Raw genomic sequence first — 24,136 nt, forward strand, 5'->3', positions numbered from 1 at the left:
TATGTTTGTAAAGCACACCCATGTTGCTGTTTCATTTGCTGCTTGCCTTTTTTATTGTGTTCTCTCCTTTCAAACACGGTGCATTTCTCAAGAAGCTGATTTCATCAGTGTCATTAAAAGTGCCATGTGGTTTTGGCACAAACCTTTGATCCAGAACTAGGGATGGATGAGTCTGTCAATTTTGGTTTCTCTTTTTTCCAATCCCAAATTCACTTCACCTGACTTCTGCATTAGTTGGCATTTTTATTTATTTATTTTTTAATACCCATAGGTGTTTTCATGTTCATTTCTAATATATGCCTTTTTCAAGTGTGATTTAAGTAGATCCACATTAAAATGCAAACTTGAACACCACCACCCCAATCCAGAATTGAAAATATTTCAAATTTCTATTTTCAGGAACCTAGGAAACTAGACTGTGCTACATATATATATATATATATATATATATATATATATATATATATAAAAACTAGCATTAGATATACCTGCTATTTTCGCCTTACTTACAGGAGTGGAAGCAACCTGATCATCACTCTTTGTAGTTGTAATTTTAGATAATGGCAAGTATAATTGAGCTGCCCCTATTCCGTGGAACAAAAGCCAATCACTTTGTATTGTGATGCTGCTTGCACTTCCCTGCCATAATAGCTATTTTAGCCTTATGGGCTGTAATCTTACATACTGGTGTCTTACATTTGACTATTTTCCTGCTTGACCTGTGCTTTTGTTGCCTTATGCTGTTTTTGTTGCCTTATGCTGGTTTTTTTTTTTAAAAAAAGAAAGATTGCTTCAGAATAAGTGTGCACAGATACACTCCCAAGTTCTTCACACTTGTGGCAAAACATCTCTTAGAAACTATAACTTTTCTCCACAAGTTCAGAGAAATGTGCAGAGCTATCAACTACTGATGTCCAAAAAAACAACAACCCCACCTGAGTATCAGCATCACTAAAATAGTGAGGGAAAGTGCACATAGACTTTGTGACTTCATGTATATTTTGGTATTGACAGCTGAAGCTAATGGAATACCTTTAAAGTCTTGTTTCAGAACTATTACTAAGCTTCTTATATCTTAATTACATCCTAGTCCTACTTACTTGAAAGGAAATGTCACTGAGCTCAGTGAGATCTAGTTGGAATTAAATGTAGGTTTTCAGCCTTAGCAGAAGAAACCACATCATTCTACAGTGACTTAATATTAATTCTAATATTGTATTTATTTAAAAATTTATAGACTGCTCACCCTATAACAAGTAAAATAGCAATTAACTTCTACAGTATGATCAGCAGACAGTAATTAAAAAGCTTGAGGAAATAGTCTTAAGCATTCATTTGAAAGAGTGGATTGCTGGAGCGTGCCTTATCGTGATCGGTAACAGATTTTAATGTGCTAGTATTATTGGTAATAAATAATTCTGCATTTATTATTACCTGCCCCAAGGCATTTGACAGGCAAAGACTAGAAATCCAGATGAATCCTAATCTGAATTTGAAGGATGGTGATTGATCATAATGTTATTTTTGTTATGTGGTAGGTTACTGCTCACATTTTACAGATAGGAAGTTGATCAGCGAGTGAGTTATACTAAGACATTCTGCAAGTTTGTGGCTGATCTGGGTTTTGAAACCAGCCCCCCAGTTTTTGAGTCACTGGCTAATGTTAAATCATTAGCCATAATGTTCTAGTCATTGCTGCGATCTACTACTTCTGAATTTAACACTTGTAAGCTTCCTCCCCTCCTGCCGTGTACTATGGAAAGCTTTAACTGGCCATGTAGCTGTTGCTCCATCCCCTACTTTACAGAAAAGTATAAATATTGATAAAATTAATAATCAGATCCTTCCCGTGTGTGGCAGATTAAATGAAAAGGGCTTTAAGTAGAGCGAGATAAAATAATTTATGGGGGAAAGGGCCTGAGGGCATCTTTCCCCACGTGAAGTGCTAACATTGCACTCTATCTAACCATGCTAAAATGACAGCAGGTTCCAAACAAGTGTCATAATAGCTTTCCTTGCATGGCTCTGATCAAAGTATATATTGCACGCATATTTGTATAATAAAGCTCCATCAGCAGCTACTTCCATACAAAGAAGAAAGTGGGTGGCATTTAGAAGTGAATTATCTCTTGCCACTTTTCCTCTCCAGCTTTGCCTCTGAACCAGCAACTCTTCCTTCCCTACCTGCAGGATTTGCAGATTTAAAAGAGGCGGGTTAAGCAGTCCCCGCTCCCCCCTCTAATACACTTCAATTTGCCTTTTTCCAAAAGTTGCTTTCCTTGGAAGAAGCAGATGCATGTAGTAACATAGCACCCAAGCCACCACTGTTTGCCATGTAACACTGAACGCTACTGTGTTAATAGCGCTGGCGGAAGACACAGTCCAGCTGCAGTGCAATAATTCTACAACTGGTGGAAGCACAACAATTTGTAATCCCATGAAGCCCTATTCCCTCACTGGGAGCAGCTGAAGCTATTTTGACTTGTCACAGTTATGCAGTAACTAGGCGCTTGGTGCAGGCATGGCTGGTACTTCCTTGGACTTTTAGTGGATTCTATTTTTCAAATCAAATGTTTTATTAACAATTGGTCTGTTGCTTTAATCTGTTTTCAGTCTATTGTTATAAATTATGAAGCAGTCCTCTCCTACTGGATCAGATTGCACTCGACCAACCATGCTAATATTCTGTTCAGGTGTGGCTATTATTAGCATTTTCAAATCCTGGGGGAAACCCTGCCGTGTGGCATTTTATTGAGAAGCAGCTGTATTTGATGTTCCAATTAACATTTGAGATAGGCTTCACACCAAACTGTCGACTTTGGGTTTGTTTTGAAGCAAAGACATGTATGTTGCTGTGTCTCAAGGCCGTATTTTCATTCTTTTAGACTGAAAACATTCCTGTAGTAAGAAGACCTGACAGAAAGGATCTACTTGCATACCTAAATGGGGAAACATGTGAGTTAAAAGTTATTTAACTGTTTCATGTTTTCACTAATCTGTTTTTCCTCCTTGGTCTAAAAATACAGGCTGTAGCCACTGCTGCTGTGGTGTTTGTGTAATGGGACTTCTCTTTCTCTGCTCTCCTTAGTTCACCCTCAAAATCTTCTCCAGAGGGTTGGGGGACCCTCTTGAGCATATCTGGGGAGCACGAAGGGGCTTCGGGGGGAGGAAAGGAAGGAGAAGTCCCACTGTATAAGGAGAACTCTGCACAACATTGGATGCAGCCCATTTCTGGGAAGTGAAGGGTGATGATCTTGGAGTTCATCAGATGTTTGGAGGCCTGGTACCTCTTTCCAAAATGAATCTGAAGCTTAATTAGTTAACCAGATAAGCTAAAATGAAGTCTAGATCATGTTGTAAATAGGGTGTGTGTGTGTGTTTACAAAAAGAGAATGATTGGTTGCCTGACTCTCTTGGAAACAAGCAGCACAAAGACCTGAATGAAACTGTTGTCATGAGTGTCAACCAAAATCACCAAATAGGGAGCTGTCAGTGAAATTCTTATTGGGGGATGCTGCTCACATTAGTTACTTTCTGACCAACCAAAGTTGCAGCAAGCAAAGACATTTCTTGTCCATTTTAGCATGGCATGGTTACTTTTGGGGCTTGTCTATTTTATGTTTGTATATCTTAAAAGCATTCATGATTTATTGATCTTATTGTATATTTTTAGCAACATCATCGAGCATAGACAGGAGTGCACCGCTTGAAATAGGTCTTCAACGATCTACTCAAGGTATAATTTAGTTCTCAAGTATTACAACTGCACACTTTTTGAAGGGCTGCCTCATTCATGTATGTTAATTGCCTCTTTTCCTTGTAGTTAAAAGAGCAGCTGATGAAATACTAGCAGAAGCAAAGAAACCAAGAATAGAGGTAACCTAGTAATATTTTTTCTGAAAGGTTTGTGGGACAAAGTGGGTTTTGAAGACTTTATATGTCTTCAAAACAATTCAGAGAAGAGCCTGTGTCCTTGTACTGTACAGTGGTACCTCAGGTTAAGTACTTAATTTGTTCCGGAGGTCTGTACTTAACCTGAAACTGTTCTTAACCTGAAGCACCACTTTAGCTAATGGGGCCTCCTGCTATTGCCGCGCCGCCGGAGCACGATTTCTGTTCTCATCCTGAAGCAAAGTTCTTAACCCGAGGTAATATTTCTGGGTTAGCGGAGTCTGTAACCTGAAGCGTATGTAACCTGAAGCGTATGTAACCCGAGGTACCACTGTATTCTCATAATGCTTCCCACTGGTATTTATGATAGTTTGAAGGACTGAGTCCTTGTGGTCTTTGAGTTAAGGACTCTAAATAACCAAACTTAGAATGTAAAAAAATTGTTCAGGGTAATGCAAATGGCTTGCGCTAACTTTCAGCTTTTTGATTTGCTTTTATGGATGGCTGATTCCATCCTATATTAGAAACAAGCTGCTTTTGGAACTATCCTCAGTTTTTGAAAGCAGTTTTTACCACACAGCATTGGGGTGAAGAGGAACTACACAGCATTGGGGTGAAGAGCAAGCTCAAAGCTCACATAAACTTACAGGACTTGTTTCACAATACTCTTTGTGATCATATTTAGTATTTGGGAGAGCTCAGTGGAGAACTCTCTCCGGTAGTTTGTGAAAGGTGAAGCATGAAATATAAGCCATGTTATGGAAGAAATAATTGGTAAACACCATTCCAAACAGTTTTTTTGGTGTGTAGGGTTATAGCTTGGACATTAAACTGATTTTTTAAAAAATAATTGAATAGGTAACATAAAACTGGCTGGCAAATCTATACTGTTGGGGAATAGGGCTGGACAATACCTTGCTTTCAACAGTGTGCTTTGCCACCAGCTAAACATCACAATATACTCATATATTGCAATTTCTGAAATAAGGATGGAGCTATGGCTGTTAGCTGGCTTCACGGTTTTTCCTGCATTGGGATTTTTGCCAGTACCTGCTCTTGTGATTTGCTGCCCCCCTGCAGGAGGCAGAGGACAGCTGAGCTGGCTTCACAGTTCCCCTACATTGTGATTTTTGCATTGCACGCACGCATGCTTGCACAAACACACATACAAAATCATTTGTAATATATTGTCAGGTCAAAAATTATGAAACTGATGTCGCGATATGGACTTCAAACCTGTTTTGGATGATACATTGATATATACCCCAGCCCTACTGAGGAACAGCAGTGAACAGGCATGCCACGAACAGCCAATGCAACTGTACAGGCTTTATCTAAACTCCCTGATTTCAGTGGTTTGTGGACTAGGACTCCTTGTGGCTTGTGGGGCTGACTAAACGTTTCCCAGTTTGCTAAGGGGTAGCTTTGGGTGGCCTGTGCTGTAGTTTCTCTGACACTTGGCTTATCCTTGTAGGAAGCAAAAAAATATTCTTAAAAACACTGCTCTTATTCCTAGGATGAGGAGTGTGTGCGGCTTGACAAAGAGCGACTGGCAGCTCGACTGGAGGGCCACAAAGAAGGCATTGTGCAGACGGAGCAGATCAGGCAAGTCTTGCTTTGTTTCTGATAACTGCTAATTCAAGAATTGTGATAATGCTCTCGACATGTAGGCCTTTCTAAAATGTGACACAGCAAAAATGGCCAACCATTGAAAAAACGTTATCTGCGGTGTAATTGCAGGGACAATGTGAGATTTGTTGCTAACTATTTCATCCAATATTGTTAATTGGGAAATGGAAATATTCAAGAGAAGTAGTCAGTGTTTAATGGTATCTTGTAGAAAAGGCACATGGACTTAAAATGTAGTGCATCTTCCGTATGAAGAGAGAGCTTATCATTCTTGGTGTTCCTGCTACTGGCTATGCAGCCTGATCTTAATCACGCTTACTCCAGTGTTGTAAATCCCACAGAATTCAGTGGGACTCATAAGTAAATAACGTCAAGATGCAGCCTGACACCTGGAAAACTGGAGAATTGCTGCTCACCTCTGGGCTTCTGGGCTTCATTACTACACCTATAAAATGGAGCCAAGGAGATTTAGGATTTTAAAGCTGGTGAATTGTTTGTACTGTTTACGAAAGAAAAATTCAGTATTTTGAGATTAGAAAGAGTCTATAGGTTCCTGGTTAATTCATGTAACTCAAAGTTTGACCACAGTACAGAGTTTTTAGGTATAAGGACTTAATTTAGCTTCTCCAAGAGTCCATGTATCCCATATAGGACAGCACCATACAGGATAGGTAAATTTCCCAATCCATCTCAGTGGATTCCGTGATACTATGTGCATGTGGGCACATGGAGCTAAGGGCAGAAGATTTGCAAACATACATCTTTTTCCTAAAGCTATATTCTTCACCTACACATTAATTGCAAAATACATGATAGCAGTAAGAAGTACGCTGCCTTTTTTGTATAAGAAGCTCATAAAAATTGCTTAAGAAATTGCTGTTTCCTGTTTCTCGGGCAGGGGGAGAAGTGTTGCATGCAGAGCTGGGTGAAATCAACAGTTTTCCAGCAAAAAGGAGGAAGTATTCTTTCACATTTGTGTGTGAGAGAGACTTGTTTACGGTTAAACATTGTTTCAGGTATAATTTTAAATTGCAATTCAATTTGTATTGAAGAAATTACTCGTTTATCAATTGTTCTGAGGTCAGGGAGCAGATCATTGAACCTGTCATTTGAAATCCAAGAGCTTTGAAAGTCCAGAAAGGTCAAGGTCATTTTGTCTAGCACTAAGGCAGCAGAGTACGGGACGCGGGTGGCGCTGTGAGTAAAACCTCAGCGCCTAGGACTTGCCGAACGCATGGTCGGCAGTTCGAATCCCCGCGGCGGGGTGCGCTCCCGTCGTTCGGTCCCAGCGCCTGCCAACCTAGCAGTTTGAAAGCACCTCTGGGTGCAAGTAGATAAATAGGGACCACTCTGGCGGGAAGATAAACAGCGTTCCGTGTGCTGCGCTGGCTCGCCAGATGCAGCTTGTCACGCGGCCACGTGACCTGGAAGTGTCTGCGGACAGCGCTGGCTCCCAGCCTATAGAGTGAGATGAGCGCATAACCCTAGAGTCTGGCAAGACTGGTCCGTACGGGCAGGAGTACCTTTACCTTTACCTAAGGCAGCAGCACCAGTCTTAAGACTGTGGAAAAGGACAACTATTTGTACTGTGTTTCTGGTTTTTCTTAGGTTTGTATGGACCCCCCCCCCCCAAGTTTTCCACTTGACAAGGGAAACTCAGAGAAACCACACATAATGTGAAACATGAGCTTACTGTTGCATGCAAATACATGCATTGGCTGTGTTTGAATGTAACAATAAGTGCCACGTCATTGAACAAGCCAGGATTCAGCTCACAGACATTCAAACAAACCATAGTCTGTTTTAGCTAATGTTGGCCTGTTGTCTGTCTTCTCTCTCGCACGTGAACCCATGCTACCCACAGCCTCTCTCAGCTGCTATGGTGAAGTCATCTGCACAGTGCACAGAACTGCCAAGCATTATTGCTTCACCATTACCATTGGCAAGAAACACTAATGCTTTCCTCCAAGAGTATCAGTCACTTTTGCCACAACTTTAAGGGGAAAGTCCTACAGTATTTCTTGCTTCCCTCTTTCCTTTGTAGGCTTATTAGCCCACTTTGTTAATCATTTCCTTCCAGTCTACCTTAACTAGTGTATTTCCTATTGTGGCCAATCCTTAAATAAGAAACCTTTCCCCCAGTACTAATTTTTTACTGTGGAGCAAGCACAATAATGGGTACAGTGGTACCTTTGTTTAAGAACAGCTTAGTTTATGAACAACTTGGATTAAGAATGCTGCAAACCTGGAAGTAGGTGTTTTGGTTTGTGAACTTTGCCTTGGAAGCAGAACATGTTTCACTTCCTGTTGAGTGTGTTCCATTTGTAAATTGAGTCTCCCGCTGCTATGGAAAAGCACGCCTTGGTTTAAGAACTCTTTGGTTTAAGAGCGGACTTCCAGAACAGATTAAGTTGGTAAACCAAGATACCACTGTCTTAGCGATGACTTGAACCCTTAGGACTTAAAAGGAAGCTGTTGCAGAAACAGAGTTTAGTGGCAAGTGGTGGTGGTTTTAGGTCACACTGTGCTAATCGCATCTGATCCTCTGCTAATATAAGAAAGAGTGCTTAGGCATGGATAAAAGTTCCTGCGTCCGTGAAAAGAAAAACCCTCACAAGAGCTTGCCAGTGGAGAGGTGTGTGAGGTACAGCCAGCTATGCAAAGTAATATTTGTGAGCTTTCTGTAAGTACCAAGCCTGGTGGGGCTTGCTGAATGCACCAACCAGCATTTCTAGCAAGCCTGCTTTGGGCAGGAATTGGCTGCTGTGCAAATGAGGAACTCCAGAGTGCAGCCAATCCCACTGGGACTTTATGTCACTACCAGTCAGCTGACTTGTGTTGACAGGAAGCATCACTTTCCAACAATTGGGAGCACACTTTTAGGCTTCTGATTGTTCCTTTGCCGCTGTATTTTACCTGCCCCACAACTGATGTCTCATGGGATGTCAGGTGTGGGGCAAATGTGTGGTTTGGTGATAATGGCCTTGTGGGCAAATTGGGCTTCAACTGAGGCCTCATTTGGCCCAGTTGCTGGAAGTTCTCACTCTCTGTCTCCTCCACACCCCATGAGCTTAAGGACACAGCATAAAAAGAAAGATGATTGGGAGAGACAAGGAAAAAAGCAAGTTTAGGCACTCATTTTTTATTACAACTATCAACTGGAGTGGAAAGAGTTTTAAGGAGAAGAGGGCCCAAAAAATGCTGGTCTCTGATATAATCCACATACAGTGGTACCTCGGGTTACAGATGCTTCAGGTTACAGACACTTCAGGTTACAGACTCCGCTAACCCAGAAATAGTACCTCAGGTTAAGAACTTTGCTTCAGGATGAGAACAGAAATCATGCTCTGGTGGCATGGCGACAGCAGGAGGCCCCATTAGCTTAAGTGGTGCTTCAGGTTAAGAACAGTTTCAGGGTTAAGAACGGACCTCCAGAATGAATTAAGTTCTTAACCCGAGGTACCACTGTAGTCTTAATGCTCACATACATATTTCTAATCTGTAGCTTAGTGTTATGTCTGAATCAGATAACAGTGTCTGGAAGGAAGGAAAGAACGAAAGAAAGAAAGCCAAACTTGGCCCTAGGGCTGTAAATTAGTTTTATCTCAATCTCTCAATATTGATACTTTTGAGATTTTTACAGTAAAACCGTAAGACCATGATTTATTGAGCTTGAAGATTTATGTGGTTTATCACTGGGACATTCATTTTATACCGTTGTTTGGTATAAAATGCTGGTTTGTAACTCTGGTCAATCTTTTCTAGATCCTTGTCCGAAGCCATGTCTGTGGAAAAAATCGCTGCTATCAAAGCCAAAATCATGGCCAAGAAAAGATCCACCATTAAGACTGACTTGGATGATGATATAACTGCTCTTAAACAGCGAAGTTTCGTGGATGCAGAAGTTGATGTAACTAGAGACATTGTCAGCAGGGAAAGGGTATGGAGGACTAGAACGACCATTTTACAAAGCACAGGCAAGGTAAGGACTTAGAATATTTGTGTCCCATCAACTGACAGATGATTCTATGTCTACCTTTGATGTTCAGTAAGGACAAGGGTCATTTTAGAGTTTGACCGTAGTAGTGCAAATACATATGTGTACACATAGCAGACCAGTCCTATGCGTGTTTTCTCAGATGTGTGCAACTACTGTATGTTCACTTGTACTTTCCCCACATAAACATGCAAATGGCTGCAGCGTAAGAACTGTCAATATACACCTCTGCAAATTTCCTTAGAAATTGCTTGTTTCTCAATCATTTCTCAGTCTCAATCATAGTTGAACCGTGATTTGGTGGTTGTCGTATGTATTTATTCATATCCTAACACTCTTTAGAAGACACACTTTTTTTTCTTTTTTAGCTTTTTGGTCTTGCTTAATGACACCAGAGTCTATAAAGTATGAAAACCGCTAAATGTTTTACCTTGTCATGCTCCTACAGCTGTTAACTCTTCTAGTTCAGTAAGGTACCAATGTTTTGCATGGTAAGTCTTAGGCCGGTACAACCCCTCCTCCTCCATTGACTGGATTCAATGATTCAGATCAGCCCTGAGCTGGGACTATCCCACAAATCCTTAAAAAAGCACAACCCACAAATCCTTAAAAAAGAAAAATTGTGTTTCTAATACCATTCCATATCTGAGAAATAAATGGGGGGAAATACAAAGATCACAAAAAAACCTCTGAAATAGAAAATAAATAACAATTTTAAGATTGCAAAAAAATAAACTGAAAACCAGAAAGTATTCCTCCTCCGACTTCCCATCCTCTCCTTCCATGGTTCCATTTCTCTATTTTTTTCCTCGCATTTTCTTGGTTCACCCCATCTATCACAACTACAGTGGTACCTCTAGTTACGAACTTAATTCGTCCCAGAGGTCCGTTTTTAACCTGAAACTGTTCTTAACTAGAGGTGTGCACACGATTTCCGTTCTTATCCTGGGGCAAAGTTCTCAACTCGAGGTAACTCTTCCAGGTTAGCGGACTTTGTAACCTAAAGTGTTTGTAACCTGAGGTGTTTGTAACTCGAGGTACTACTGTACTCGTATACACGTTAGTTTTTTCTTACCATGCTGAAAATCTCACCATCCTGCTAGGTTAATTGTTTGTTTATAATACTTTTCATATATTCAATAAAAAATATCCAGTCCTCCTTATATTTTTCATCATTTTGATTTCTTATTCTAGTGGTCATCCCTGCTAACTCTGCATATTCTAACAGTTTAATATGCCATACCTTTGTTGAGATCTTGTCTGTTTTCCATTTTGGGGCTAGTAATACACATGCAGCTGTTGTCGCATAGAGGAACACTTCTGTTGTGATTAACCCCAGCAGCTATGCTTCTGGATTTTTAGAGAAGGGTTTTTTAAACTTTTTTTTTTAGGTCATTATGGATCATTTCCCAGTATTTTTAAATTATACTACATGCCCACCACATGTGGTAAAATGATCCCTCTGCTGTCTTACATTTCCAGCAATTGCCCGTTGATGACCCACAAATCCTGATCACATTGCAAGAGGGAAAAAACCAGAAATGCCATTGACTTGCATTGGAAAGCCAAAATGCCTATATTTTGCTCCCCGCCCCCCCATAGGTGCATGAAATTTGGAGATATGGTAATTCATCAATAAGGGATTAACACTTCAAAGTTTCAGATGCTGGAGTAAACATGATTAAGACCAGGCTTCACAGCCAGCAGCAGAAACACCATGCTATTTATTTATATGGCGTGTGCACTATATTTTATGTTCATGGACCTTTTCTACAAGGTATCATTAACTACTGACAATTTCTTTTGTATATATCTATATTCCTGTTAACAGTATGTTATGAAAAACGAATTTCACACTGTCCCTGAAAGTACATTTCAGACTATACTGAGTTCACGGTTTTCAAGGGTTGTCCATTTTTTTGCCAGTACACATCTCAAAATACATAGAAAATGTATGATATGTTTTAACAAGCTACTGTACAAAATCCTGACGACAACAGCAATACCTTCTCTGAAAATTCTTGTTCCAAACTGTGACTCAGTGGAGGTGTGGTGATGTGACATAGGCCTGGCACATACCTATTGGAAAGGTTGCAGAGGAGGAATCTCTGCCAAGTGTTTTAGAAGAGTGGTTACTTGACCTGCCCATTTGTCTCGATGTGCAAACAAATATGCACATGTTGAATTTTGATGATTGTGGGTGCAGAAAGAATAAAGCAGGATGTTGGTTTTATGTAACACTGGAACAAGGATTTCATAGATTTGGTCACAAAGTTCCCGATGCTTTCTTCTTTGTCTCATCTTGAGCATGATTTCTCCCTTGTTGGGAATTGTATGAGTTTAGTTTTGTTTGCCTCTGATTTTAAAATAAAGCTTCTAAACTGACTATGTTCTTGAAGGTAAATATTAAGACTCTACTACCTGCAGTGATGGGACGCGGGTGGCGCTGTGGGTTAAACCACAGAGCCCAGGACTTGCCAGTCAGAAGGTCGGCGGTTCGAATCCCCACAATGGGGTGGGCTCCTGTTGCTAGGTCCCAGCTCCTGCCCACCTAGCACTTAGAAAGCACATCAAAGTGCAAGTAGATAAATAGGTACCACTCTGGTGGGAAGGTAAACGGCGTTTCCGTGCACTGCTCTGGTTTGCCAGAAGCGGCTAAGTCATGCTGGCCACATGACCTGGAAGCTGTACAACAGCTCCCTTGGCCAATAAAGCGAGATGAGCGCCACAACCCCAGAGTCGGTCACAACTGGACCAAATGGTCAGAGGTCCCTTTACCTTTACCTTTACCTGCAGTGATGCAGCATTGGCTTTCAAACTGTGCAAACAGAGTGACATTCTTTTTTAACAACAAGAACAACAGTGTTGTTAAAAAATAATGTCATTCTATTTGCACTGTTTGAAAGCCAGTCTGAACACTGGGGAAATCTCTGGGGGACTAGTGCTGTGTCTGTGAGATGTGGCTTTGAATTTAAATGCCAGTATGCTGTAGTGATTAGGGTGTCAGCTTAGGAACAGTGAGACCAGGGTTCAAATCCCCACGCAGCCATGAAGCTCACTTGGTGACCTAGGGACAGTCACTGCCTCTCAGCCTAACCTACCTCTGGGAATTAAATGTGGAAGTAGGGGGGGGCGGCATGTATGCTATGTTGAGCTCCTTGAAGAAAAGGTGGAATATAATTGCAATAATAATAATAAAAGCTGCGGTTTTGCTAGGATCTATGACATTGAAGTCTTGCCACTCTAATCACTGTATTGAAAACAAAATGTATGCCAAAGAGCAAGCTGTGCTGCTCATGCCAGGACACAGGAGTTTGAAATATTGACATGTTGGTTCAGATATCCTGGCAGCAATGTCTACAATTTAAAGACCATGTTCTGAGGAAGGAATGTTGCAGGGTCCTTGATATAATTCTCAGTATTGGCTACCTAAATATTCTGTTTTTGGTAGATGTGTATTTTACCTTAAACTAAGACAGCTGTGGTCTAAACCACAGAGCCTAGGGCTTGCCGATCAGAAGGTCAGCGGTTCGAATCCCCACGACAGGGTGAGTTTCTGTTGCTCGGTCCCAGCTCCTGGCAATCCTAGCAGTTCGAAAGCACGTCAAAGTGCAAGTAGAAATATAAGTACCGCTCTGGTGGGAAGGTAAACAGCGTTTCTCTGCGCTGCTCTGGTTCGCCAGAAGCGGCTTAGTCATGCTGGCCACATGACCCGGAAGCTGTACGCTGGCTCCCTCGGCCAGTAAAGCGAGATGAGCGTCGCAACCCCAGAGTCATCTGCGACTGGACCTAACGGTCAGGGGTCCCTTTACCTTTACCTTTACCTTTAAGACTTAAAGCATGGGAGAGTTGAAGTTGGATCAGGACCAACTGATAAATCAGTCTGGTTTGTAGATCATTGGCCCCTGTTCTTAACTGTTTTTTCATGATAGCAACAGAAGGATGCTCCTCCCTCTTAATTTAGACTTGACCTATGGAAGTTCCATGGTTTTTCATTTGGAAAGTAAGTTCCCTCACCATCTCTGCTAGTTATTATTCTGTGCTACTTTGCCCCAAGCCACCTATTTTCTACTTGGTGGACTCTTGTTCCAGCAAAAAGAAAATTCTATAAAGCTGAAGTCTGCCCACCCCTGACTTAAACTGTTAGAAGAACAAGATGTTTTAAATGTTTGGGGCAAAGGTTTTGAAAGTAAGCTGAAATTGCTTTGTGCAAAATGTACCAGTACTGTACATGGAAGGTTGCCTGCAATGTGTCCCTTATTTGGTAACATCTAGTGACAGGCTCATCAAATGATGAGAATGTGCACTGAAATACTGCTATAATGATGGACTACAAGTTGGGCGCTGCTTGTGTCAGTATATCCACATTATTTCTGACAAACGTTATGGTGGCGTCTTATAGCAGGAATATATCATAAGCAGTCCTGGGGAAGGGGCAAAGCAGGACAGGTTTTTTGTGGGTAAGCCAGTGAAGTGAGGAATCACATTATGATATGGGCAACCATAAGTATAGTTAATGTTAAGCATGAATGACCTGCATGCCGGTGATCACTTCTCAATTGTGAGTGGCAGTGGTTGCTGCTCATGGTTTAGTGAAAGACAAACCAAAAGTTGGGTTCAGCTGGCAGAACAAGCAAAAAGTGGGGATATTTGAGCAAGGTGTGCTTACACCCTCAAATTACTTAGAATTTGGAAGCTATAAAGCTTCTAATGTATGAAATATATTTGCAGAGAAAAATTAAAAATGATCAACACTGTATTATGTGTTCCTCTTTTCCTTTTCTTTTTGTATTGTTGCTTTTCCTCTTTCTATTACTAGCCTTTGCTCCTAATTCCATTATTGAATTCATATATTGGCCTTCAGGTATTAGTAGGGGTATACATACGTTATTCATGGCTCTCTAAGGCAGTTCCCTTTAGAATTTGATCATTGTAGCTTTATCCAAACTCTTACCCTTGAATACTAGATTTCATTCTTTTCATTTGTTAACTGGAACATTTCAGATGACCTCTAACGCACCCGCAACATTTTCTTTCTCGTGTCAGTAAGCTTAACCTTGTTTCGCTGCAGTGCCTGACAGTGAGTTAGTTTGTTCAAAGAGAACTTCATTCTCAAAGCAGTCTCTGTAGTAGCTAATAATGCAAGAATTCTGAATTCTCAAAAGGCCGCCCTTATAGTGAAGGTGCTGGGTTGCCTTTTAAGATGCTGAGGTTTTTTCCAAATCCACTTTGTAGGTCTGCATCTCAAAGCTCTAAGGATACAAAAGAAGAATCCCCTTTCTTCTCCTCACAGACAGTTTTCTGAATGAGCACTAGATGGTGGTCTTGTTCCACACATGATAAAATTATTCGCTTGATGGAGTCTGAGAACCAAAGGAATCAATGTGCACTTGGAGCTCTAAGAATGATTTTTCCTGCTGTGAGCTCATTCCAATGACAAATTTCAATAATGTTAACATGTCCAACATTTTGAGTTAGGAGTCTCATGCATGTTTAGATCGAGGCAATTTGACGACCAGGGGGAAAAATCCATTTTAAATCATTGCCATCAATTAAGTTTTTCAATCAGTATATATCCTGAATAAAGTACATGAATTAGTTGCTTAAGCAATGAAAGCATATTGGTATGACACTAAATAGTCTTTATTTCACCTAGGAGTCCACAAATTCTGACTACTAACACTAACCAGCTTGTGGTCCTCAAACAATTTAATATTTACATTTCAAAACAGATATCTGTTTCACCAGGCTATGAATAACTCAACCTTTATTTAGGCCATGGGTTTTGAGGCTTTGCCCAACCCAGATAATTTTGGACTACAACTCCCATCATTCTTTGCTATTGGCCATGCTGATTGGGAATGCTGGGAATTGAAGGTCAACATCATTTTGAGAGGCATAGATTAGGTAAAGGTAAAGGGACCCCTGATCGTTAGGTCCAGTCGTGACTGACTCTGGGGTTGCGGCGCTCATCTCGCTTTATTGGCTGAGGGAGCCAGCGCACAGCTTCCGGGTCATGTGGCCAGCATGACTAAGCTGCTTCTGGCGAACCAGAGCAGCGCACGGAAACGCCGTTTCCCTTCCCGCCGGAGCGGAACCTATTTATCTACTTGCACTTTGATGTGCTTTTGAACTGCTAGGTTGGCAGGAGCTGGGACCGAGCAACGGGAGCTCACCCCGTGGCGGGGATTCGAACCGCCGACCTTCTGACTGGCAAGTCCTAGGCTCTGTGGTTTAACCCACAGCACCACCCGTGTCCCAGGCATAGATTACCCATCCCTGATTAGATCTATGAGTACATGAAATGACTTTATGGAGATTTTAAGAAGCAGTAACCTTTTGGCATTTTGAAGACTGAACATTTTAAAGGAAAAAAATGGTGTTATATATTGTAGTAGATCAAATACGTAACAAACAGAAAATTCTTAATCCTGTTTGTAGAATATGTCACACTTTAAAGAAATATAATCTGAATCCTGTATGTAGCGAGGGGAGTAATTTATGTTTATATTTATACCTTAAGCAATAATACTTTTGCAAAACTGTTTAGTATGGAAAATAAATAATTAAAACATTAAACAATTTTTAAAAACACATTGAACATAATAAATCAAGTTTGGGTTTGTTTTTTTAAAAAAAGACTGAATTCTGAGCTTTAGAAAGTTAAATATATTTTTCAACTGTACAGTGCAGGTTTAGCAAATGAGTTTGCCCATAGGCTTGATTGCAGAAGTGATAAAGCCCAATGGGGGATTTGTATGGCAAAATTTGGTTGGTATTCTGGAACAGCAGAAGTGCTGGATGGGGTTATAAAGTAAAGGACCCCTGGACGGTTAAGTCCAGTCAAAGGCGACTATGGGGTTGTGGTGCTCATCTCGCTTTCAGGCCGAGGGAGCTGACGTTTGTCCACAGACAGCTTTCTGGGTCATGTGGCCAGCATAACTAAACCGCTTCTGGCACAATGGGACACCGTGACAGAAACCAGAGCACACAGAAATCCTGTTTACCTTCCTGCTACAGCAGTACCTATTTATCTACTTGCACTGGTGTGCTTTCGAACTGCTAAGTTGGCAGGAGCTGGGACAGAGCAATGGGAGCTCACTCCATCACGGGGATTCAAACCACCGACCTTGAAGTTGGCAAGCCCAAGAGCCTCAGTGGTTTGGACCACAGCGCCACCTGCGTCCTGGATGGGACTAACAGATTGCAGCCCTTGCTCTTTTCCTGCCCACTTCAAGTGGCATAGGGAGCCCGAAGTGTCCAGCTTTGGTGGCCTAGCTGTGGAAATACACTTCAGCCTCTCCCTTGCAACACACGATTGTGCCCTTGCTCACAGTTTGGAAGTCAGTGTACTGAACTATTTTGTGTAAGTTGCTACGCTGCCACCATCTGTTGCCACGTATGTGTGTACTTACTGAGCATCACTTCATTCTAGGTCTAATTGTCTGGAGCAGATGCTTATTTGTTGCACATAAATGTGCCCAGGCATAACAGATGGACATTTGGTGTGTGTGTGTGTGATGCTACTACAATAGTGTATTCAGCTGAAGAAATGCAAATAGGAGCTTCTCAGCCTACAGGCAGTGGAGCACATGTTGGCCTGCCAAGAACTTCTCAAACCACGCAAAGCTTGAGCCTCCTTATTTCCAGCCACTTATGTATTCTGTGACTTCAGCCAAAGATCTTCCCCCTCCTGCACAGTTACTAGTTGTTGCTGAAGATGCCATCTGACTGTAAGGCCATAAGTATTGGAAATTGCAGTTTGTGGGAAAGTGGGTGGAAAAATAAAATTCGATATAGCTTAAAGTAGGTTCATGGTAAGAGAACTTGTTTAGCAATAATAATAATAATAATAATAATAATAATAATAATAATAATTTATTATTTATACCCCGCCCATCTGGCTGACTCTCCCCAGTCACTATGGGCAGCTCCCAATCAAGTGTTAAAAACAATACAGCGTTAAATATTAAAAAATTCCCTGAACCGGGACCGCCTTCAGATGTCTTTTAAAGATAGGATAGCTGCTTATTTCCTTCACATCTGAAGGGAGGGTGTTCCACAGGGTGGGAGCCACAACCGAGAAGGCCCTCTGTCTGGTTCCCTGTAACCTCACTTCTCGCAATGAGCAACTTGTCAGACTTCATTGTAAAGCAGTGCTAAACAGATTATTTGGAAATAAACTGGGCAGGAGTCATGCTTCTGGCCATATGGAAGGAGTGGAGGAGGAGCTGGACACTGTGCTTAACTTTGCTAAAGTTAATACAAATCATGCTAAACTATTGCTTAGGGTTACATACGGATGAGTACATGCTCCCAGTTCTGTTGAAGTAATTTCTACCTCTAGTAGAACAATTTGTTTTGAGTTGAACCTGTTTACAGTACAGAAATAATATCCTAATACAGTAGGTTGCCTTAAGCAGGTACAGTGGTACCTCGGGTTACATAGGCTTCAGGTTACATACGCTTCAGGTTGCAGACTCTGCTAACCCAGAAATAGTACCTTGGGTTAATAACTTTGCTTCAGGATGAGAACAGAAATCGTGCTCCGGCAGCGTGGCGGTAGCAGGAGGCCCCATTAGCTAAAGTGGTGCTTCGGGTTAAGAACAGTTTCAGGTTAAGAACGGACCTCCGGAACGAATTAAGTACTTAACCTGAGGTACCACTGTATTGGAGTCCATTTTGAGGGGGCAAAGCACAAATAAAATAGTTCTCTAAACCCTTGAGTTAAAAAGCATTTTCCTCATTTTAAAAGAAAACACTAGAAAATTTCAAAAAGGCTGAAAAAATACACCATTTCCCCATTTCTCTTGCCCATCTCATTAGCTCCACTGCAGTTAATGTCGGTGCCAAAAGTTGCTTAACCGTGATTGAAGTAGAAGAGCAAAGCTTCTTCAGGGAGGAATCTGAGTGTGCATTCCCAAGGGCTGGCTCTTTGTTTGCTAACTGCAGTAAGCAAGGGAGCTAGCTAGCATTATATCTGCACTGGACCTTCTATTAAAAAATACAGTTCATTTAGAGTCTTTTAAATGTGGTATAGACTTGAACTGTCCGTTCATTCCTATATCATTAATTCCAGCTGCTTCTGAAGATGACTTTATGCAGCAGACTTGAATGAGATGGTCAGGTTTTTGTTTTTTTTAATGGAATGGAATTACTACCGCAAGGGGCCCTGGGTTACTCTCGTGTAGTTTTAAAGCACACATCAACGTGCAAGACAGGCACATTACTGAGTATATAGCACACTTAGAACTTTGCAGCTTGTGTCTGGTTTTGATGCTTTAATGTTTCCATACTTAATAGGAGAGAACCATTTTGCATTATAAATGTTTTGCAGGGAGCTCTGCTACTGAATACATTCATTATTACTTAGAATTATCGGTAATGGAGGACATCTGTTGTGTACATATGCCATTCAATATGAAGTGCATCTTGAGAGTTGATGTAAATTTGTTAAATATGTGCCCTTTTAAATATGACTGATATTAGCATTATATGCTGCTTTTAAACAGCCTAATATGGTTTACTTATGCTGCCTCATGCTGAGCTCCTTTTAATAGGGTTAACATAGTAATTTTCTTGGTTTGAAAGGCCTATATTATGTTTTTCTTGCTTCTTACACATTTGTGCACATCCCGAGTCGTCATTTGTCTAGTGTACCTAGCTTTTTATGCTTTAAGGCAAGATCCAATATTAGTCATGTTTGGAGTAGACCCATCGAAATCAACATACCTAAGTAATTTACAACTAGATTACCAGATTACTAGTATTTTTGCCCTGCATCCAGGTTTATGTACCCTCCTTTTATGCTGCCAGGTGGTCAGGATATAGTTTAGTTACAGAACATTTAAAATTTAAAATATCTTAAATATATATTCTAGTTGAAACTCCCTTTTTGTGGACGCTCTTTCCTTAATTGTTGGCCACCTCTGTACGAGAAAGAGCTGTTGCTATTCCTGATGGTGTAGAGTAAAGCTTCCAGAAAAAAATATACATTGGTACCTCTGGATACGAACGGAGCCCCGTTCGCATCCTGAAGTAAACGTAACACGTGTCTGCAGGTCGCGTTTCGCCACTTCCGTGCATGTGTGTGACGTCATTTTGAGTGCGCATGCACGAGCAGCGAAACCCAGAAGTAATGCTCTCCGTTACTTTCGGGTCGCCGCGGAGCGCAACCCGAAAATACTTAACCTGAAGCTACTTCAACCCGAGGTATGACTGTATTCTTTCCGCTTTTCAAATCTTTAATGGAGTTTGAATCAGAGCCCCAGATTTCAGAGCCATGGAGCATTTGAGTAAGCCCTTTGCTACCAACTATCTTTAGGGATGGTTCAGTCAGCTGACCTTCCTTTTGGTAATAGGATTTCATCAGTGCCCCTATGGTTTTCTGTGCTTTGACTTTCACTGTCTCCATATGGCACTTCCACAAGAGGATTTCATTAAAGAGTGCACCCATGTATCTAAATGAGTGAGTTTGTTCTATGGCCTGCTGATCCAAGCATCATCTCTACGTAGGTCTGTGTCTGCCAAAAATCATAATGTTGGTCTTAAGAGTAATTTGTAGCTAGGCTTTCCTGTTTACAGTATGTGCTAAACACCTCCAAGAGATTTTTGAGGAAAGAGAGAGGGGTACTAAATAATCTGCATACATCAAGATTAAGATCTTTCTGTCTCTAATTACTGAAGAGGGGAAGTTTGCATTGGCTAAATAGGCATCAAATCATTAATATAAAAGTTAAAAAGAGTGGGAGCCAGAATGCAATCTCACTTTACTCCTTGTGACGTTTTAAAATCACCAACCATACCACCCTTTAAACCTACTCTGAGCCTCATTTCTGCATAGCCGTATACTTCGTGAATCAATAGGGGAAGTCTGCATTTGATATTGGCAATTTGAAATTTCTCCCATCTGTTTCGATAAATAGAGTCAAATCCTGCAGAAAGATCAATAAAGGCTACATAAGGATTTTTCTTAATGTTCTAGGATATATTTTTATAATATGGTTCATAGTAATACATTGATCAATGGATAGGTAAGGTAAAGACTCCTGGACAGTTAAGTCCAGTCAAAGGCAACTATGGGGTTGCGGCGCTCATCTCGCTTTCAGGCTGTGGGAGTTGGCGTTTGTCCACAGACAGCTTTCCAGGTCATGTGGCAAGCATGACTAAACCGCTTCTGGTTCAATGGAACAGCGTGACGGAAACCAGAGCGCACGGAAACTCTGTTTACCTTCCTGCCACAGTGGTACCTATTTATCTACTTGCACTGGTATACTTTCAATCTGCAAGGTTGGCAGAAGCTGGGGCAGAGCAACGGGAGCTCACCCCATTGCATGGATTCAAAACGCTGACCTTCTGATTGGCAAGCTCAAGAGCCTCAGTGGTTTAGACCACAGCACCACCCGTGTCCCTGTATCAATGAGTATACGAGAGTATTACATGTAATGTAGTGTGGGAAGCCCTCCCCTTTGGAATTCCCTACCAGTAGAAGTTCAATAGGGACCACTTTTGCCTTCTTTCTGATGTCTTCTGAAAACTGTACTATAGGCAGTCTGTCACAATTTGTATTACTCTTTTTAACCTACTGATCTACTGATGTTTTGTTGATATTTTATTGATAAATATGGGATGACTTCATTATTCTTTATGTTGTAACACATAGGAGCATTGGGTGGAGTTCATAAAACCTCTTCGCATTTCATGGAGAGAAAGATTATTGTAATTAATTAGAACGTATGCTCTAGTGTTCATGTAGACACACATTTTATCAAATAGATTTATATCCTACGTTTCCTCCGAAATGAGCCCAGGGTTGCAAGGGTCATTTACATACAAAGGTCACTAACTAAACTTCACACCTGCCTTTTCCTCCACTTGTACCAAGCTGAAGAAAGGAAACTGTCATCAAGTGTTAAGAGGAGGTTATTTGTCACTAGATACTTTGTATTTTCTAAGCATTAAAGTCTCTCTTCCTTTAATACATTTGTGCAAAGAGACAGAAACTGGAAATATGACAACTCATGTGCATGTGCAAATTGAATAAAAGCTGTTTCACATGCTACTTATTATCATTTACTGTCTGAAAATGTGCAAACGGTAAGAGACAGAAGAGTGGCAGAAAATGTTCAGTGGTTTTGTCAGTTGCATTTCTCAAAACTGTGGCTTCTAGCTATACTTTGTAGTACACTGTATAGATGTAAATTTATATACCACACTTTTCTGTTATGCACTGCTTTAGAAGACACTGGTTAACAGATAAATAGTATAACATTCAATCTCTTGTGTTCTAGAACTTTGCCAAGAACATTTTTGCAATTCTTCAGTCCGTCAAAGCAAGAGAAGAAGGCCGTGCACCTGAACAAAGACCAGCACCAAATACTGCACCAGTGGTAAGACTTATTCCTCAGTAAGGGATTTGGGTTTAATTAAAAAGCAAAAGGATTCAGGTACTAAGCATTTAATTGCAAAACAGATACCTTTAATACTGCTTCCCATATATTTTGTCATGGCAATAGTTTGAATGTCCATATTACAGAAGTGAGGTTTATGTGAAGATTTACACTCTGGAAGAAATTATGTAGACAATTGAAACAGAATGCTTGCTAATTTTAAAAGGACTTTGGCAATGTTGGCACTTGTACTTTCCTTAAAATTCCAAGTACAGTCAAACCTCAGTTCCCGAATGCCTCGGTTATCGTATGTTTCAGCTCCCGAACGCCGAAAACCCGGAAGTAAGTGTTCTGGTTTTCAAACGTTTTTTAGAACCTGAACATCCAAAGCTCTTGCAACTAGGCAGAAGCTGCGCCTTGGTTACTGAACGTTTTGGAAGCTGAATAGGCTTCCAGAAGGGATTACGTTCGACATCTGAGGTTTGACTGTAGCAACATTTAAAAAAAAAAAAAAAAAAGAATCCAGAATAAACGTAGGAAGCGTTTGAATCAGTATACTTGTGTGAAATAAAACAGATTTATTCAAAAACAAGGGCAGCATCCAACAAAATAGTTCTGTTAATGCAAGGATTTCAGTTTGTGCAGCGGAAGTTGCTCTCCCTGCAAGCCCTACACCCACCCTAAATCTGCTCCAGAAGCCTGGAATAACCCCCAGAACAGGTTTAGTGTGCAGATTGGGAGAAGAGAAGGAGGAGAAATTATATTGTGCAACCAAATGTCCCTGTGTTGTATACTGCCCCAAATTCCAAATTGGTGTAGATTCTACTAACAAGACTCCCTAAAATTCTATTATACTGTTTAGTTTTATTAATAGTGGATCTGTTACAGAGGGTACTTTAATTACTACTCTTTCTGGATGGCATTCTGCTGTGGACCTTCGTTGGCATATCTCAGCTCTTCTTCTATCCCCCTGCTGTTTCCACGCCTTTCTGTGTTTTCCGTGCTTAGTTAGGATAGAGCTTGTTTATCTAGAATCAGCAAGGTGACCAGGACTTAAAACCAATGGCAGTCTGGTGTTACAAAGTAATGATGATGAGGCACAATACCTGGTGGTTGAGTTGGCTCAAATTCCCACTTTCCAAAATTCATTTTTCTAGTTGTACCAAAGTCCGGCGCACTCTTTCCATTCTTGCCGTAACTTGCATGTAATGATAAGATGACGTCCAGAACTGCGATGGCCACTTGAACATTGAAATGGATGAGACTTTGTTTCACGTACACTGTACCGAATGATTGAAACCGTGTTAGTAAATGGCCTATGCAAAAGATGGATGAATTGGAATTTGCTGCCCCATTAGGCTGACAGCATTTCAATTACACTTAGGAAAAGCTTCCACTCCTCCCAAGTTTGTACTTAATCTGTGCATCTCAGTTCCAAATGGCGTTTACTTAGCAATAAACCCCTCTGACTTGGTGGAACCTGTATACCTGTTCTCAGTGTTAGCAATTTTGGTTAGAAAAGGCAAATTGGTTGGCAGTCAATTTTGATTATTAAGGGTTGAAAGATCAATAAAAGCTACATAAAGATTATGTATTCCATTCTTTCTCTTAGGTTTAATTCATAAGTTGTTGGATTAGTTTGAGAACTACTGACCCTTGCCATGCCAATAACATTTCTAAATATTAACCATGTGGATCAATTCAATAATGGTGTTGGAACCACTTTTATCCATCTAATCTGTTTTGGGGTTTTGTTCGTTTGTTTTTTGTTTTGGTTTAGGAAAGCTACAATGGCACTGGGATCAGGCAACTGGAAAACAGCTCTTGCATTGCTTTGCTAACTCTTTAAATTGAGCCTCACTTAGTACAGGATGATATTGTGCTAAGTTTAGAAGACCTTTCCACTAGTTTTAGAAGTCAGTGGATAAGCTTAAATAGCAAATCAGGTTTAATATGAAATACCTTTGAATATATTAAAATAGTAAGAGTTGAATCCAAATACAGTTTTGTGCTAGTGAACATTTAATGTTCCGTTAGATGGGGAACATGGTTTTTCCCCCAACTTTGCTGCAACCCTCTGCTTCATATTTAATAGGGTTTCTTGACATGCAAAAACAGCTTTTCAAAGCGTTCAGGAGCCTGCAGAGCTAGGAGGAAGTGGCGAAAAGCAAGTGTATTGATTGCATTAAGCAAATCCACTGGCTATAACCCAAAGTAAATTCTGCATCAT

At 40.8% G+C, this 24,136-nt stretch overlaps 1 protein-coding gene across 1 annotated transcript in view; it reads left to right on the forward strand.

Moving 5' to 3' along the window:
- CDC73 (cell division cycle 73) overlaps positions 1 to 24,136 on the forward strand; it is a 107,498-nt gene that overhangs the window by 8,105 nt on the left and 75,257 nt on the right. Inside the window, exons 3-8 of the mRNA XM_083445340.1 lie at positions 2,886 to 2,955; positions 3,674 to 3,736; positions 3,824 to 3,876; positions 5,408 to 5,496; positions 9,286 to 9,502; positions 21,808 to 21,906. Of these exons, the coding sequence (XP_083301466.1) occupies positions 2,886 to 2,955; positions 3,674 to 3,736; positions 3,824 to 3,876; positions 5,408 to 5,496; positions 9,286 to 9,502; positions 21,808 to 21,906 (591 nt within the window). The remainder of the gene's footprint in view (positions 1 to 2,885; positions 2,956 to 3,673; positions 3,737 to 3,823; positions 3,877 to 5,407; positions 5,497 to 9,285; positions 9,503 to 21,807; positions 21,907 to 24,136) is intronic.

This window comes from Podarcis tiliguerta, assembly GCF_965153285.1.
Source record: "Podarcis tiliguerta genome assembly, chromosome: 6".
Classification (NCBI taxonomy): domain Eukaryota; kingdom Metazoa; phylum Chordata; class Lepidosauria; order Squamata; family Lacertidae; genus Podarcis; species Podarcis tiliguerta.